The sequence below is a fragment of the Camelina sativa genome, chromosome 5 (genome assembly GCF_000633955.1).
Source record: "Camelina sativa cultivar DH55 chromosome 5, Cs, whole genome shotgun sequence".
NCBI classification, from domain to species: Eukaryota; Viridiplantae; Streptophyta; class Magnoliopsida; order Brassicales; family Brassicaceae; genus Camelina; species Camelina sativa.
The window spans coordinates 12,461,326-12,479,781 of NC_025689.1; the positions used below are offsets into that span (position 1 = coordinate 12,461,326).

At 32.5% G+C, this 18,456-nt stretch overlaps 2 protein-coding genes across 3 annotated transcripts; both read left to right on the forward strand.

The window, feature by feature from the left end:
- On the forward strand, positions 7,073-9,693 carry LOC104786674 (protein PSY3-like). The gene is made up of 2 exons (XM_019245874.1): positions 7,073-7,268; positions 9,240-9,693. The coding sequence occupies exons 1-2, from the start codon at positions 7,172-7,174 to the stop codon at positions 9,362-9,364; spliced, it is 222 nt and encodes a 73-aa protein (XP_019101419.1). The 5' UTR covers positions 7,073-7,171; the 3' UTR covers positions 9,365-9,693.
- On the forward strand, positions 10,405-13,061 carry LOC104786675 (internal alternative NAD(P)H-ubiquinone oxidoreductase A2, mitochondrial). Of its 2 annotated transcripts, XM_010512119.2 has the most exons (8): positions 10,405-11,002; positions 11,293-11,506; positions 11,592-11,752; positions 11,822-11,887; positions 11,982-12,145; positions 12,234-12,348; positions 12,431-12,610; positions 12,682-13,061. In XM_010512119.2, exons 1-8 carry the CDS (start codon positions 10,538-10,540, stop codon positions 12,832-12,834), a joined length of 1,518 nt encoding a protein of 505 aa, XP_010510421.1. In that variant the 5' UTR covers positions 10,405-10,537; the 3' UTR covers positions 12,835-13,061. The 2 variants fall into 2 exon arrangements, with proteins under 2 accessions (XP_010510421.1, XP_010510422.1); XM_010512120.2 differs by lacking the exon at positions 12,682-13,061 and having other exon boundaries at positions 12,435-12,589.

Genomic DNA, 18,456 nt, shown 5'->3' on the forward strand with positions numbered 1-18,456 from the left:
AGGACACCAAAAGGAAAAATCAGAATGTTCACTTAGAAGAGAGTGAGTGGAAGAAGGTTGCCAGAACAATTGGAGGAGCGTGACAGAAGATCACAGAGTATACGTGATGAAGTTCACTTGGAGAAAATTTAAAAGATATGTGAAGAAGGCTGGCAGGTTTAATGAACAAGACGGTGAACATTTCCATAAGCTTGTCGCTCAAATAATATGATGATCGTATGAGGCTTGAAGATGAAGAAGCTAACACCTGTTGTGACACTTGGGAAAGAGAAAAGCCCAATCGAAAGAGTTGAAGATTTGAGACACAAGGTTTAGACCATAACTCAATTAAGGGGGACTGTTAGTTTGCAATTGATTTTGATGTTATTATGTTATATAATGAGATAAATTAAAGTGTCTGTAATTAAGCGAAGAGGTGTGTATACAGGTGTGTCATTAGATGTGTTGTTTCAAGTTGTCGGTTGTGACAAATTATCAACGGTTACGACCGTACGCCTTCTATATAACTGTAGTGTGTTGTAAAACAAAAGTGCAACAAGTTTCATATATATATTTACATTTCAGTTTTCGATCTTGTCTTCTTAAAGGAGAAGAGACTTTGTCTCTTGCTCTGTTTTCCTCTGTTTCTCTTCTTCTTCCTCTCTATATTCTAACATGGTATCAGAGCTTATATTGGTCTTGGAGCATGTACAAGCAAAACAAAAATAAGAAAACTTCCGCTGCAAGAAGAAGAGAAAGATGGAGACAACAAATCAAGGGTGGGAAGAAGAAGAAGAATGAAAGAGGAAAAGATGGTGGTACCATGAACCTTCACAAACAAAACCTTCAAGAAGAAGGGCTCCATAGGGAAGAAAAAAAAAAGGAAATCTTTTCTAAACGAAATGGAGTAAACATATGTGGAGTTGGAGTTGTGAAACTTGTTCGAAAAAGACGTGAAGAAGATTCACGCACTGCATAAATGGTGAGGTTACACAGATAACCAAAGAAGAGACGTCACAAAGACGTGATGGTGATCAAAGAGTGACACCAAGCAATAAAGGAGGATGCTTACCTCATGAAAAAAATGGAGCAGGAGCCGGTTGAAGAGGTAATGATCTAAAGTTAAATCAATAACCCGAAGCACACTCAACCATGATCTAGTGGTGTCGTCGTAGCACTTCAGGGTCGAATCCACAGAGACCAAACGATGCACTATGAAATTATATAGACCGAGTATAGCTAAAGCAATGAGAAAGTTTGTATTGCAAGTAACCGAACAAAACAGAAAATAAATAAAAGTTTGTAAATTTAAGAGAAAGTATTGGGCGCAGGGAATCAATCAAGGGTTATGATCACGAAATTGGGTGATGGGTTGAGATAGCTTTAGGAACCGTTCTTGAACTCGAATCTCAATTATAGAACTAACCTACTGTCGCAGTATTAGTTATCTATGCAAGGAATTGAATGAATCCTAAACCGTCGTTTGAATCTAAACAATCCTAGCAAGCATTAGGTTCTAGTTCGATTATGTTCACAAGGTGCCCCAACTTCAACTGTCGTTGGCTAAGGATCACCTTGCTCACCTACGTTCTTTCAAGTAATTCAACAACACTTTTGATGCCTAGACGAATTAAACCTATGACCATAAACTAGGTAGCTAATCTAGTTTAAGCAATAAGAACAACAATAGATGAAGAACACAATAGATCAATCCCAAATCTAACAACCTAAATCAGTAAATCATAAAACCCCCTTTGAAAACCGAAACCCAACAGAGAGACTACTCAGACATGGAAATCAAAGCACAGCAATTCAAAGATGAAGAAATCATAATTAAATTGCAAAAGAAATAAAAGGGTTCAGAAGTCTTCTCCAAAGGGTTAGAAAGGATAAGAGATCTTCTCCCAAGCTTACAAGTGCTCAAAAACGGCGTAGAGTAAAAGTTGTCTAACTCAAAGTCGAGCCTCGTACTTAAATAATCAAACAGAACCCTAAAAGTCGGTTTAAAACGAAAAAGGAAAACTTGAGTCGGGTATGGGGACTGGTCGATCCAAAATGCGGATCAGCCGATCCGAGACGTTTTTCTGCTTTCATGCCATCTGCTTATTAGCTCGATCGGTCTTCAACCAATTTAGCTCCAGATGCATAATTTCATCCCCAAAATGCTCAGATTCCTTCCAAAGTCACCTAGGACCTGTAAAGACTCACACAAGACTAAAAAGACTCTAAAAACACACTTGGACCTAGGAAAAGACTGAAAACAATCCTAAAAACTATAGTTAAAACCCTATAAAATACAGACACATCAGGTAACTGAAGACGATGTGGAGGAGATTCATGCGTAAGACGTCATGGAGATGTTATGGTGATCAAATGGGAGACACCAAACACTAAGGGAGGATGCTTACCTCAGGAAAAAAATGGAGCACTTTATGGTGATCAATGGGAGACACCAAGCACAAGCACTAAAGGAGGATGCTTACCTCATAGAAAAAAATGGAGCATAAACCGGTTGATAAAATAACCGGAAGAAGACGTGAAAACGTTTAACGCACGAGACGTCATGGAGACGTGAATCTCATGGTGTTCAAAGGGAGGCACCAAGCAAAAAAAAAGAGCTGCTTACCTAAGAGAGAAAAGGGAGAAGCATGCACTTGCAAAAGGGAAAGAGAATATCCAAGTGATGACAAGCCAAGGAGAGAAGATCATCAAAGAGGTGTTTCTAGTGCCGAACTTAGCAAGAAATTTTTGAAGAGTTAATCAAAGGAAGAGACCAAGCAAGAAAGAAAGCTGAGTTCACGCACAGATTTGGTGAAAGGGTTCACGCCCAGATTTGGTGATCAAAAGGACACCAAAAGGAAAAATCAGAATGTTCACTTAGAAAAGAGTGAGTGGAAGAAGGTTGTCAGAACAATTGGAGGAGCGTGACAGAAGATCACGGAGTATACGTGATGAAGTTCACTTGGAGAAAATTTAAAAGATATGTGAAGAAGGCTGGCAGGTTTAATGAACAAGACGGTGAACATTTCCATAAGCTTGTCGCTCAAATAATATGATGAGCGTATGAGGCTTGAAGATGAAGAAGCTACACACCTGTTGTGACACTTGGGAAAGAGAAAAGCCCAATCGAAAGAGTTGAAGATTTGAGACACAAGGTTTTAGACCATAACTCAATTAAGGGGGACTTTTAGTTTGTAATTGAGTTTGATGTTATTATGTTCTATAATGAGATAAATTAAAGTGTATGTAATTAAGCGCAGAGATGTATATACAGGTGTGTTATTAGATGTGTTGTTTCAAGTTGTCGGTTGTGACAAATTATCAACGGTTATGACCGTACGACTTATATATAATTGTAGTATGTTGTAAAACAAAAGTGCAACAAGTTTCATATATATATTAATATATATATATATATATATATATATATTTAAATTTCAGTTTTCGATCTTGTCTTCTTAATGGAGAAGAGACTTGTCTCTTGCTATATTTTGCTCTGTTTCTCTTTTTCTTCCTCTCAATATTTTAACATACTCTCGTTCGTATATGTGATGAATGCAACTACGGGTCATTCCAAGGCCGGTGTGTCATATGCGGAGGGGTTGGGATCTCTGATGCGTATTACTGCAAAGAGTGTAGACAACAGGAGAAATACAGAGATGGTTGCCCCAAGATGTTTACCTTGGGAGTGCGAAAACTGAGTTGTTCTATGAACGTAAGAAATATGGATTCAAAAAACGATGATGGCATGTGTTTTTTTTTTTCGCTATTTGCACAACCCCTTTGATTTGCTTATGTGTAAACTTGTTTGTTGACTGTCCCCGTTGCATAAAACATATATATTCCCGATCTAAAGATCTTGGATATGAAAAAACTTATGCTTAAATTTTTTTATTCATATTAATTTTGAAAATTTATATAATCTTACAAAGCCATATGAATATAATTATAACTCTTAAAGGAAATAGCATGCATGATTTCTAGAAACAGATTTCAAATAGATATTTAAGACAACATGACGAATCGAACCAACATGACGAATAGACAGCAAGAGCAACTAGCCGGAATCGAACCAACATGACGAATAGCCGATATACATATTCGACTAAATGATGTTGTGATGATGTCCGGTTCAGTCAGTCGACCAAACGATAAAATTAAGCCTATTACAATATTTATCCCACCAAATTCCAATTTTATCGCCAGCTTTGAGCTTTCTGTTTTCAAGAACGGTACCCCATCCGTCTAGTTTGAAACTTCCATCTGTTTCTCTTTTCACTACAACAGTTGTTGTAATTTTAGAATTGTATTCAAACAGATCCAAAAATACCACCTCATTCGGTTCTGACAATTTTTTAGAACGACTTTCACCCCACTGAGGAAGTATATATGATTCCACTAGCTGTCTCGATATCGTTAGCGTCTTATTGAGCACGTCTGATGGTTTCAAACTTAACAGGAAGTCTGGTTTCCCCAACACCTCAGTTTCTGCCATGGATATTTTTTTACTCTGTTTAAAAGCTTATGTAAGAGGTTTTTCTATTGAAGAATTCGTTTATGGGGTTAATTAAGGATATATATAGTAGCAAGAATTGTGTTGCGTGGGTGATTTTCTTTAAGAGTTTTTGACTAATTTTAAGATTGACTATTATTAAATGAATAATGATTTTGTATTGAAGTAAAACTTATTTTAATCATTATCTACAAAATTTTGTTTTGTGAATTAGGAATTATTTTTTTACATATATTCATATTCTAATTAAATCAGTCCTAACATGTGTTAATTAAAAAAAAAAAGATTAATTTTTTTTTATTTACCATAACAAAAATCATTGATTACATGATTCTTTCTAATTAATATATCTGAGAAATTAAAAAGAACATCAAAATGTGTTTCTACATGACATCTGTTGGTAATTGTATAATTTCTTTGTAAAAAAATAGAAAATTTTCTTAAATATTAATTATAAAACTTTAATTTTCTTTGATTCACTCTTAACTCACTGAAATCAATATGATCATCAATCACATCACATATCTTTAAAATATATATAAAAAAAAAGAAAATACACCTTGATCCAATTTTTATGTTTCTTTAGTTTGTTCAGAAATTGTTAGAACTACCTTTTTAGTTTTTTTTTTTTTTTGGGTGCATATGGCCTTAGTTTGTTCATTAAAACTATACTTATTTAAATTTAACTATTTACTTAAACTATGACATGTATTGAATACCATTTGAGGGGATAATTTTAATTAACCTTCAAAAAGTTTTTATATTCAAAAAGTACAAAATTTAATAATAAAAAATAATAAGAGCCTAATAATAATAACCTCCATTGGAGGTGCTGTTAGACACTAATTTTTTTTTGTGTGGGACAAACCCAAGAAACTAATTAAACCTGAGTAAAATGTCTAAAACGAAATATAATTGCTTATTTACCACCAAACTGATATGAAAATTTGAACCAGCACCCACATAAGAAAAAAAAAATAAGTACCCAAAAACCATGCCTAGTATATATTCTTTTTTTTTCTCTAGAAAAACCTACAATTTGAAAATACACTTAAGTTAAACCACACAATGATAATCCTCTAGAAATAGATTTTTTGTGATTTATTCCTCTCAATATAGATTTAACATGTTGTTCACTCTTACACTTATCGGCAAGATGAATTCGATCGGCTATGTTGTGTTCTTTTAAAGCGATATTCAAAAATTTAGGAAACTCTTCTGGAAATTTTGTAAACTATTTCTAAAATTTTAATGAACATTCCTAAATGGCTAAATGTTTGGAAACACCTTCCTAGACTGAAAAAAGTAATAGTACGTGTTTTCTATAAATTATGATACGTGATCAATAATACTTGATCAGATTAATTATATAATTGTTATAAGCTGCTTGCTTGTTCGATTTTGATATGAAAACGAAATCTAGTTTTTTATACTTTATGTTTTTATATTTTTATACAATATGAAGTGAATATATTCTGTCAAATTCCTATCATCAAAAAAAAAAAATGGAAATGACATAGAACTTCTCCCGAAGTCAAACTTTAGAAAAATACTATGTGAGTGTGTACTGCAGGTGCATGTATAATGTGTTGTATAGATACGTCTCCAAAAGTCAACTTTCATTATCCTGAGAGCAGCAGAAGCATGCCAAGATAGGGTTTGAAGCTTTTAATACCTTTATTAGGTTTAATTAGAGGCCAATATAAGACCATTTAGTTTGAAAATAATCAATTAGCTCTAGTGGTAACAAAGCTCGTCAAATTTATAATATCTGGAGACAGAATCGTAGTGTCTTTTAACCTAAATCATTATTTGACATACAAGACTGGCTCATCTAAATCTAAGGTTTGGAGGATCACTTGTTCCACAACTGATTCACCAATCATTATTTGCCTCAACATGCCAACTTAAATTATCCTCCATTTTTTCCTCTCAATATGTTCTCTCCTTCTAAGTTGGTTTGCAACTTATCTTTGCTAGTTTCCAAAATTTGATAGATATATAAAAATTTGATAAATAACATTTTCTTATATTTTTTTGCGGTTTGTTATGTTGTTAGTAATTGTTAATTTCTTTTTGTTAATTTATGGCTATTATCCGTCCTAAAAATTAAAGACAACATGGTTATCCATATTTAGTCAAGTAAAATATAAATATATATATATACACATAAACATATACATATGTGTGAGATGACTAATTAGTTTCTAGAGGTTTAATGAAATTATTTCGGGTAAATCTCTGCATGAAACATACTTAAAAGTTGGTGATGGTTTTCATTAACAATATGCAATAGTTTTTGTTGCTATTTCATTTGAACAAGTTCATAAAGTAATAATTTCATTTTTTATATATAAAAGATTATTCTAAATTATATGGGGGGATCCACGTCAATCTTGTCATACCTACCAAAATGTAAATGCAACAATGTTAAAAAAAAAAAAAAAAAAGGAAGCAAAATGCTGTATGTCTTAAAATGTTATAAACTTATATGCGCTTGTTGAAACAATATTTTAAGTTTGACGTCAAAAATAAAATAAAAAATGGCATTATTTTAAGAAAGTCTTCGAAAACTAAGGGCCGGTGTGAGACATTTTGTGGCCGTCCATAAATATAAAAGAGAGAGAGAGAGAGAGAGAAAGAGAGGAGGAGACATATAGAAGAAGAAAAAAAGAGAGAATGAGTTATTCAACATCAAGAATTGGGTTGTGTTTGTTCCTCTTCTTCTCATTTGCTCTCCTCGCTTCTGCTCGCATGAGTCTTTCGTTTTCATCAGGTACTTTCTAATTTCTTCCTCTCTCTATATTTCTCTGTTTCCTCAGTTCCAACTTCCAAGTAGTTATAGTTTTCTATGAATATGTCTTTTGGTTATCCAATCTTTAATCACTATATCTATTTACCTCACCGTATATAATCTTTATCGGTTTCTCACAAGATTTTTTCTTTTTTTCCTGGTTTTACTCATATGAATTTCTTCGTAACATGGTTCATCTCATACTCGTTGTTATAATTAGTCTTCTTTGTTTTCCGTAGTGATTGAGATCTCATAATAATAATAAGTATGTACATTTATTGGCCGGTGAGGTGGTGGTATTCACATGAATCATATGCAGAACACTGTATGTCTTAAATGATTGCTCCCAAAAATCGCCAAAACAGGAAAAAAAAAATGTACTACTATCAATTCGTCAAAAACAAAGAAACAAGAAAAATAAAAAAAACTTAACTACACAAACAAATTGTATATTAGTATATCATTTACGGAGATACCAATGATCCCTAAATTCATACACATCATTTCATACGATATGTATAATTATATATTACAGTCTTATATATATATAGATGTTCACGAAAGACAAATTAAGGGCATTGAAAAGCACATGAAATTTTAATTTGTACGTCACAGTCAGTGTTTGCTCTGCAGGCGAAATTTGTTAACAGAACATTTCATTTTGTTTTTTTGGACAAAAAACCCAATAGTGTAACGTTAGCCGGTAAAGTTTTAATTTTTTTTCTTGGCTAAACTACCGTTTTCCTTTTTTTCAAAAAGAAGAAGAGAAAAAAAAATTCTGAAGTTATGTATTATTATTCCCCTTTAAATTATATAAACGTTAGTACGTTCTATCTACATGCCAAGTATTTTTCACATTTTTAGATTATACCATGTCATCATAGGCAGAAAGAAAAAAAGATTAGTGTCATCGTGTTTATTCCATGCAAATAAAAAACTGCGATATTTCACTTCTATATATATGATAATCAATTTTAAAATTACAAAATTAAAATAAAATGACAATAAAATGATAACATGTTTTTGCTGAAAATATTTGTTAAAGTAAGAATTGATTCATAAAAAACCAAGTTGTAAATATATATATAGCTTAGTTTTATCATGTCCTCCTCTGTTTCCAGCTTGTATGCATCCAGTTTTTCTCTCTATATTCAAAATCAAGTGAACATGAAACACGACGCTCAAGATTGTCTTCCCTAGTTTTTCCATTTGGCCGATGACTTGTTCACACGGCCAAATCTTATTTTATTAAAAGATAAACTTTTGTTGAACAAAACAAAAAGATAAACTTTTTGTGATGCCGACGAATCCTGTAAGAAAAGTACGTCATATAAAAGTTATAAACTATGAAATCTGGTGATAAACACAATATAGTATTAAGACTTTTTATTGTAAAGTAAACTAGTAGTATAACCTAATATATAATTTAATAGCTAATTAATTAATTATCTATTTTATGTTCACACTCCAAAAGCGTTGACATTACGACTAAAGAACAAAGACAGATCATACTACTACGACTATTTCATCAAATCTGACACATATTGCATAAATTTAGCAAATTGAAAATGGAACTTAGTGCGTGCCTCCTAAAAATTATACATCTTCTGTTTCTTATTATAAGATGATCTAGATGTTTTCATCAAAGAGAAGAAGTCATTAATAAGTTATAAATATTAAACTTTGAAGGAAAAAACATAGCCTTTGTCATATTATTTTACAAAACATATATTTTGATGAAGTGAGTGTCGACTTAGTTCAAAAACACTAATTGGAAACGAGGGTGTCGAGATTCGAGGTCTGTCTTAGGTACTCTAGTTGTTAGTAATATTTTGATAAGATAGGTCTTAATGTCTTATATAATTAATTAGAAAAGTTGTTATTGTATATTGTATATCATTATTTTTCTAGTACGTTTAAATGTGCATAAACAAAATATGCATATGACTGCAGAAAATGAAATGACTTCGACGGTGGTGCCAGAACGGTCTTTGATGATGAGCACCAACGACTACGGTGAGCCTTCAGCCAACGTTAGACACGATCCACCGCGTGGCGGCAGAGGCCGCAGACGTTGAGAATCTTATATTTTCTCATAACTTCCCAAATCCTCTTGCAAGCTTGCAAATAATCTATATATATATATATATATATAATTATATATGGAGACCAATAAAAAAAATTTCTTTTTCTTTTATATTTTAAACGAGTTATATATCAAAGAGACCGTATATGTAATATATAACACCTCGTTTTCATTTGTGTTCTTCTACATCGACGTCAACTTGTTATTCTTACCTAGATTATAAGTTGTGCTACCTGTAATTGTATGTATAAAATTCCTTTTTTTTTTTTGGTCAATGCCGTTGTACTTCACTCTATTTTTATGTATTGAAATTTTTGTGAATGAGATTTTAAACAGTTAAAAATATATCTCTAAATCGTCACTAATAGGTTTCTACTAAAACGATTTATGTGAATAAATAAAAAAAAATTAAAAATTAAATCTACTAAAATATTACTCTTTCTGTTTCATATTAAGTGTCATTTTAGAATTTTTCACACATATTAAAAAAATCATTAAATTTTCCTTTTTACCCCTTATTAATATATTATACAATTTTTTCTATTGGTCAACACATTAAATTAGTAGGGATAAAATTGGAAAATTTATCAAACATTTACATTGGAAATATAAAGTAACACTTATTTTGAAACAAAATTCTCAGTAAAAAATGACACTTAATATGAAACGGAGGGAGTATAGTTTACGAAATGAGAGTAGACTAGGTTGTATAAATAAATTTCAATCATAGATGTTTAAATTACTTTAATGAATTTTTAAAGTAAGACTAATAGTAATAAATAACATTTGTAATAAATAACATTTTTATATGATTGAAGACAGATCACATGTTGCATTCAAAATGTTTGAATCCAAACTTTAATGAATTTAAGGTAAGAGTAAGACTAATAATAAATAACATTTTTGTATGATTGAATTAAATAAAAAGTTTAATATGATTCACATGAATTAATTTTTTAATGGGCCGTCTCTATCAACTAAACCCATAAAACCATATAGGCCCAAGAGTTATTATTAAGCTCGTCGACAAATTTTTCAAAATGCTCCCTGAGCTCTGAGGAATCTATTTACCTTTGACTGAAGAAGATTCTTCAAATACACACACAACTAAGAAGACGAAGAAGACGAAGAAGACGAAGAAGACGAAGAACGAAGAAGAACAACAATGTTCTTGATCAGAAACCTAACACGAGTCTCACCGACGACATCATCGATCGTGACCAGATTCAGAAACTCCGGATCATCACCGTACACACTCTCTTCCCGTTTCTGCACAGCTCAAGAGACTCAGATTCAATCTCCGGCTTCTTCAAATGGTGTGGATCGGAGTCAATACGAAGGTTTAAGACCAACGAAAGAAGGAGAGAAGCCTAGAGTGGTTGTTCTCGGGTCGGGTTGGGCGGGTTGTAGGTTGATGAAAGGGATCGATACGAATCTCTACGACGTCGTTTGCGTTTCTCCGAGGAACCACATGGTCTTCACTCCTCTTCTCGCTTCTACTTGTGTTGGTACTCTCGAGTTCAGGTCCGTCGCTGAGCCTATCACTAGTATTCAACCTGCGATTTCCAGAGAGCCTGGTTCTTACTTCTTCCTTGCTAATTGCTCTCGTCTTGATGCTGATGCTCATGAGGTATTATACTACTGCTTCTTCAGTTACTTACATGTTAATTTCTCAGATTTAGGTTTTTGATTTGGGAGATTTATAGATCAGATTGGTCAATGATGATGCAGGGACCTTCGAAATCTCTTAGTTTTTAGGGGAATTAGCTAAGATTTGTTGAGTTAGGGAAAAGACTATTTAGTTACTGTAGAAGAAGAAGTTTCTTAATGGTTGCTAAAAGTGTCAGATTCAGTTTTGTTACTGTGAAGCTCATGGTGTGTTTAATTCTGTTGTTATATGACTTGTTTCTTGGTGATTAGGTTCATTGTGAGACTTTACCTGAAGAGATGGACACATTAAAGCCAAGGAAGTTTAAGATTGCTTACGACAAGCTTGTCGTAGCAAGTGGTGCAGAGGCGTCGACGTTTGGGATCCATGGTGTCATGGAGAACGCGATTTTTCTCCGTGAAGTTCATCATGCGCAGGAGATTCGGAGAAAGCTTCTTTTGAACCTGATGCTCTCTGATACTCCTTGTAAACAGTATTTCATCCCCTGAAGATTCAGATTCAGAATTAGAATTAGAACATAACAGTTCTTTGCACAATTTCTTTTTATTAGGTTTACCGAAAGAGGAGAAACAGAGGTTGTTACATTGCGTTGTGGTTGGAGGTGGACCAACCGGGGTTGAGTTTAGTGGTGAACTGAGTGACTTTATTAAGAAAGATGTTCGTCAACGATATTCTCATGTGAAGGACGACATTCATGTTACTTTGATAGAGGTTTGTTTTAAGAAGCTTCTCTTTGAAATCTTCTTTGCAGAACTCACTAAAATTTATAACTGTTTCTAGGCCAGGGATATACTTTCGTCGTTTGATGATCGTCTCAGGCGTTATGCTATCAAGCAGTTGAACAAGGTAAACTCATTTAGAAGTTAGAACATGTAAAGGTGTTGTGCTAACTTTTATAGAGCGTTTTGTCTTAAACACTACTGGTTTTAATTCACATTAGTCTGGAGTGCGGTTTGTGCGTGGGATTGTGAAAGATGTGATGCCTCAGAAGCTAATACTTGACGATGGCACAGAAGTTCCCTACGGACTCTTAGTGTGGTCCACTGGTGTTGGTCCATCTCCTTTTGTGAGGTCCCTTGGTCTTCCAAAAGATCCTGGTGGAAGGTTAGTTCATCAAGATCACTCCATTAGACCCTTTTTTGCTAAAAATTACTCAACAGCAACTTGACTTTTTGGATGTTTATCTCGATAGGATTGGCATTGACGAATGGATGCGTGTGCCTTCTGTACAAGACGTGTTTGCTATTGGTGACTGCAGCGGATATCTGGAGACCACTGGAAAACCAACCCTTCCTGCTTTAGCTCAGGTAGATAACGTCATTTCATACCCTTTCTTTTTGCCTCTCGTCTCCTCTTATACCTTTCGTTCTACGTCACTGACCAATTAAGGTAGCTGAAAGAGAAGGCAAATACTTGGCGAATCTACTAAATGAGATTGCGAAAGCTAATGGAGGACGAGCCAACACCGCAACGGAGATAGAACTTGGATTACCCTTTGTGTATAAGCATCTTGGAAGCATGGCTACCATCGGTAGATACAAAGCCCTAGTCGACCTCCGTGAGAGCAAGGTAACAATCATATACAGACTCACTTGATATTTCTTTGAAAAGTCACTCATAAAGGGAGATTACTTGGGCAGGACGCAAAAGGGATATCAATGACTGGTTTCGTGAGCTGGTTCATATGGAGATCAGCCTATCTGACTCGAGTCATCAGTTGGAGAAACCGCTTCTATGTGGCCATCAATTGGTTCACCACTTTTGTATTTGGTCGTGACATTAGCCGTATCTGATCTGTGACTGTGTCCAAAGTGTTTCATCTCGGCCTACTGTTAGCGAAGTTGTTTTGTACAGAAACATACATCAATAACAAGCTCCAGCTGAAGAGAAGATTTTAAACTTTTTTTTTGTGTGTGTGTGTGTGTGGTTCAGTGGTTGATGACTTGATGTGAGTAATAACTTCTTTTTTTTTGTTTCTTTTGAATATACAAGTACGGTATTTTGGTTTTTGAGACTTTAATCTGAGGGAGAAAATATATATTTTTTTTAAACGAGAATTTTATTTAATAGTCATTTTAGTAATAATGATTTATCTTCATGATGTGCACGATTTTATAGACACTTTCTATAAATGAATGTTCTTTAATTATTTGCACAACAAAAATTGTTTTACATGTAGTATGTACCATGTTCATCATATAAGATATATTTACGTTAAACATAGGAGAGCAGACAATTCTATTTACACCACGTTAGGTATATTTGGAATAATTAGGTTCTATTAACTTGTAATATAATTCTTATTTTAATATTATAAATAAATAGATAAAATCGCACCTATTGCTAATATAGAAAATAGAAACACTAATATTTTTGGTCAGTAGCAGAGCAAGAGAGTATCCCCACGAATCTAATATAGTTAAAAAAATAATAATCATTTGGTGATACAATTTGGATTTTGTGGACAGACCCTGAAGAAGTTATAATTAAAAGTTTTCATTAAAAAATATTGAGGTTTGGATCTTTATATTCACATGTTAATGTCAGTTGTCACGCATGCTCGTGTATTCTCTCCAAGTGTATGCCTCTCCAAGCATACTTGTAAGAGTTATTTACGAAAAGAGCACAGACAATAAACAAATCTTCCGATCTAGGTACAGAGTACTTATCTTCGCATTCAGGTACTCCTCTCATGTACAAAGACTATCCTATCCCTACGATTGTAACCAGATCACTCGTCTCTCAAACTGAGACTCCCACTCAAATCTACTAATCTGCACAGTTCATTTATTCTGTTTGGATGTTTTTGAAAAAATTTAATGTTTTTGAAATATTTGTTTCCTTAAAATGTTCTATCTAATATTTTCTTTAAAAATAAATCAAAACTAAATTAAAAAACAAAACAAATATNAGAGCAGACAATTCTATTTACACCACGTTAGGTATATTTGGAATAATTAGGTTCTATTAACTTGTAATATAATTCTTATTTTAATATTATAAATAAATAGATAAAATCGCACCTATTGCTAATATAGAAAATAGAAACACTAATATTTTTGGTCAGTAGCAGAGCAAGAGAGTATCCCCACGAATCTAATATAGTTAAAAAACTAATAATCATTTGGTGATACAATTTGGATTTTGTGGACAGACCCTGAAGAAGTTATAATTAAAAGTTTTCATTAAAAAATATTGAGGTTTGGATCTTTATATTCACATGTTAATGTCAGTTGTCACGCATGCTCGTGTATTCTCTCCAAGTGTATGCCTCTCCAAGCATACTTGTAAGAGTTATTTACGAAAAGAGCACAGACAATAAACAAATCTTCCGATCTAGGTACAGAGTACTTATCTTCGCATTCAGGTACTCCTCTCATGTACAAAGACTATCCTATCCCTACGATTGTAACCAGATCACTCGTCTCTCAAACTGAGACTCCCACTCAAATCTACTAATCTGCACAGTTCATTTATTCTGTTTGGATGTTTTTGAAAAAATTTAATGTTTTTGAAATATTTGTTTCCTTAAAATGTTCTATCTAATATTTTCTTTAAAAATAAATCAAAACTAAATTAAAAAACAAAACAAATATAAGGAAACAAATTTTGTATATTTTTATTTATTTAAGAAAAATCAAATATTGACTTGGTTTAGATTTTACAATTAAACGAGGTTATATATCGGTTTGGGTTTATAAATAAGAATTAGGGTTTAGATTTTACAATTAAAATGAAATTATATGTCGGTTTGGGTATACAAATGAGGTGGTTAGGGTTTAGATTTTACAATTAAAACAAAATTATATGTCGGTTTGGGTTTATAAGTCCTTGATTAGGGTTTAGATTTTACAATTAGAATAAAATTCTATGTCGGTTTGGGTTTACAAATGAGATGGTTATGATTTAGATTTTACAATTAGAACGAAATTATATGTCGGTTTGGGTTTACAAATGAGAGGGTTAGGGTTTAGATTTTACAATTAGAATGAAATTATCTATCGGTTTGGGTTCATAAAAGAGAGGTTTAAATTTTTAATTTTATAATAATATATACAGATTTTATTTACTTATTTTATAAGGGGATGAATGAAAAGATTCATCCCTAGGGGTGAACCCAAGTATTGTCCTAATTTTTTTGGTCGCTTGTGCGACTAAATGTTTATATTAATTTTTAATCCGCAGTAAATTGTATGACCATTTGTTTGTTATATTTAGTTTATTTTATCGAGTGTTTAAGATTATACTTTGATTTTTAATTATTATAAAAAAATTAAGGAATATAAACACATAATAAGTAATTTATACGCTGTAATTAAGTCATATTTTCCTAATAATTTAATGATTTTACACAATTTTAGTTAAATTAACTTTATTTTATATGTCAAATATTCTAATATTAGGAGTGTTGACAAATAATAAAATGAAGAATTAACCCGTGTTAGCAGAGATTTAGGATTTAATTTTTTATTTTTTATGAATAATCTACTGTATATTAATCTGTTTGGGTTTATAAGTCTTTGATTAGGATTTAATATTCCCTTTTAAAATCTTATTTATAAATACATATTAAGTAATTTATACGCTGTAATTAAGTTATATTTTTCCTAATAATTTAACTATTTTACACAATTTTAGTTAAATTAATTTTATTTTATATGTCAAATATTCTAATATTAGGAGTGTTGACAAATAATAAAATGAAGAATTAAGCCGTGTTAGCATAGATTTAGGGTTCATTTTTTTATATTTTTTTATGATTAATCTACTGTATATTAATCTGTTTGGATTTATAAGTCCTTGATTAGGGTTTAGTATTCCCTTTTTAAATCTTTTTTACTGGTGTATTAAGGTTTGTGTTCATGTGATGACGTCATTTAGTTCGTATCCAAACATCGGTTGAAGGGTAAATAAGTCAGCAACAGTACCGAATTAACTTATTTCCATGCCTCCCGAAGTGCGATGCCTAAATACGAAGATTCATTTGTTGGAATGCCTGTTTTAATAATAATCTCTACTTGTAATGCAATTCTATACATTTTATTAATGTCGTCGTATTAATTTTAAAAAGTAGTTGTAGTTTATTTTCTTTTGTATCGTCCTCCTATACTTTATTGTTTTCGTTTTGTTCTTTACTTTTTTTTTTTATCGGTTTGCACAGAAACATAATTATGCTGATGCAAAACAATAATATTTTAAGAAAAGGTATTGTCATGTTACAGTTAGCGAAAGGACAAGAGAGGGAGGGAACATTGCGAAGTGAGAAAAATAAAAATAATTGACAAGTGACTGTGTCGTGGTTATGTCTTATAAAATCCATTTGATCTCTCTCCGCTTGGCTTTTTTTATGTCCGATTCCGATTTCTTCTTCTCTATGGATTGCTACTAAAAAGTAGTATATGAATCCCATACTTAAAACCAATAATTGACTTCATAAATATCTTCTCGTTTCCTCATTATACAATGATACATATATAAAATACAATTTTCTTGGAGGATATTTCGTTTAGATCCGATATCTAAAGGTATTTTTTTCTTATCAATTATATAGTATGAAACAACTCATACTTTCCCTATTAACACGAAGCCAAGTAGCCAACTATATGAACTATAAAGAAGTTATAATGCGTACATTGTAATAGTTATAACTTTTTATCATCAACAAGTTGCAATTGAATTGAAATAGAGTTACGACACAACCAAAATATATACTAGTTCAAAACTATTATGTTACAATTAAGCCGTATCCTGCAATAAACTATTTAACTACGTATATTTTTTTACCATAACTTAAAGCGGCTATATGGTAAAACTGCGACGGGTCATGATTTTATTTTTTAAAAACAATTACCTCGTGTTAAAAGAACATATATAGTGTATATTCCACGAATGTGACCAAATGTATGAAATAAGTATGCCAACAAAAAGCAAAACTATGACTTTACCTTTGAGGGCTATTTTACCTTTGCTTCTGCTTTCCTTTCAGAGAAACCTTTGTCTACTTTTCTTAGTCATTCTCATGAGTGAGTGTTTTAAACTCCGGGAAACAAAATCATTACTAAAGTATGTTAGTGATGATTGGACCCACTACTCTACTATAAATTTATGTTTTTTAACAGTTATAAGAAAGAAAACATTAAAAAAATTCTATAGCCGAAGATTCCAAACCGAAACATGGATGCTCTCTCGAATCTCCAAAACATGCAAACGTTATTGTGGTCAATGGGAGTATCTCTGGTTGTAAACCAATATACCCGGCCGACTTAATCATTCATTTGACAAGAACTTTTTCTTTCCTAAGAAAAAAGTTTGGTGAACCGAACACAAAAAGAGAGAAACCAAGAATTGGTTGGGGTCGAACGAAATGTCATGGTTTAGGCTTAAGGGTCAAGTAATTCACTTGATAGTTGGATACTTTTAGAAAGTAGAGAACCATTGCTTCTCTATGAACAAAAGACGACGACATTTTGTCGGTTCACACGTACACGGATTGTCCAAACTCCAAAGCATCTAATTAAAACACTCTTATTGGTAGACAAACCTAACTATTACGAGCGAGGGTTCTATTATGTAAATACTATATAGTCTTGTANACCATAACTTAAAGCGGCTATATGGTAAAACTGCGACGGGTCATGATTTTATTTTTTAAAAACAATTACCTCGTGTTAAAAGAACATATATAGTGTATATTCCACGAATGTGACCAAATGTATGAAATAAGTATGCCAACAAAAAGCAAAACTATGACTTTACCTTTGAGGGCTATTTTACCTTTGCTTCTGCTTTCCTTTCAGAGAAACCTTTGTCTACTTTTCTTAGTCATTCTCATGAGTGAGTGTTTTAAACTCCGGGAAACAAAATCATTACTAAAGTATGTTAGTGATGATTGGACCCACTACTCTACTATAAATTTATGTTTTTTAACAGTTATAAGAAAGAAAACATTAAAAAAATTCTATAGCCGAAGATTCCAAACCGAAACATGGATGCTCTCTCGAATCTCCAAAACATGCAAACGTTATTGTGGTCAATGGGAGTATCTCTGGTTGTAAACCAATATACCCGGCCGACTTAATCATTCATTTGACAAGAACTTTTTCTTTCCTAAGAAAAAAGTTTGGTGAACCGAACACAAAAAGAGAGAAACCAAGAATTGGTTGGGGTCGAACGAAATGTCATGGTTTAGGCTTAAGGGTCAAGTAATTCACTTGATAGTTGGATACTTTTAGAAAGTAGAGAACCATTGCTTCTCTATGAACAAAAGACGACGACATTTTGTCGGTTCACACGTACACGGATTGTCCAAACTCCAAAGCATCTAATTAAAACACTCTTATTGGTAGACAAACCTAACTATTACGAGCGAGGGTTCTATTATGTAAATACTATATAGTCTTGTAGAGTTTGGTATT

What these genes read in the sequence shown, in the direction of transcription:
- LOC104786675 (XM_010512119.2), top strand. Translation starts at nt 10,538, where the DNA reads ATGTTCTTGATCAGAAACCTAACACGAGTCTCACCGACGACATCATCG. An exon ending in GATGCTCTCTGATACTCCTT is followed by an intron (nt 11,507 to 11,591) that starts GTAAACAGTATT and finishes TCTTTTTATTAG; the next exon opens with GTTTACCGAAAGAGGAGAAA. An exon ending in CCCTTCCTGCTTTAGCTCAG is followed by an intron (nt 12,349 to 12,430) that starts GTAGATAACGTC and finishes TGACCAATTAAG; the next exon opens with GTAGCTGAAAGAGAAGGCAA.
- LOC104786674 (XM_019245874.1), top strand. Translation starts at nt 7,172, where the DNA reads ATGAGTTATTCAACATCAAGAATTGGGTTGTGTTTGTTCCTCTTCTTC. An exon ending in GAGTCTTTCGTTTTCATCAG is followed by an intron (nt 7,269 to 9,239) that starts GTACTTTCTAAT and finishes ATATGACTGCAG; the next exon opens with AAAATGAAATGACTTCGACG.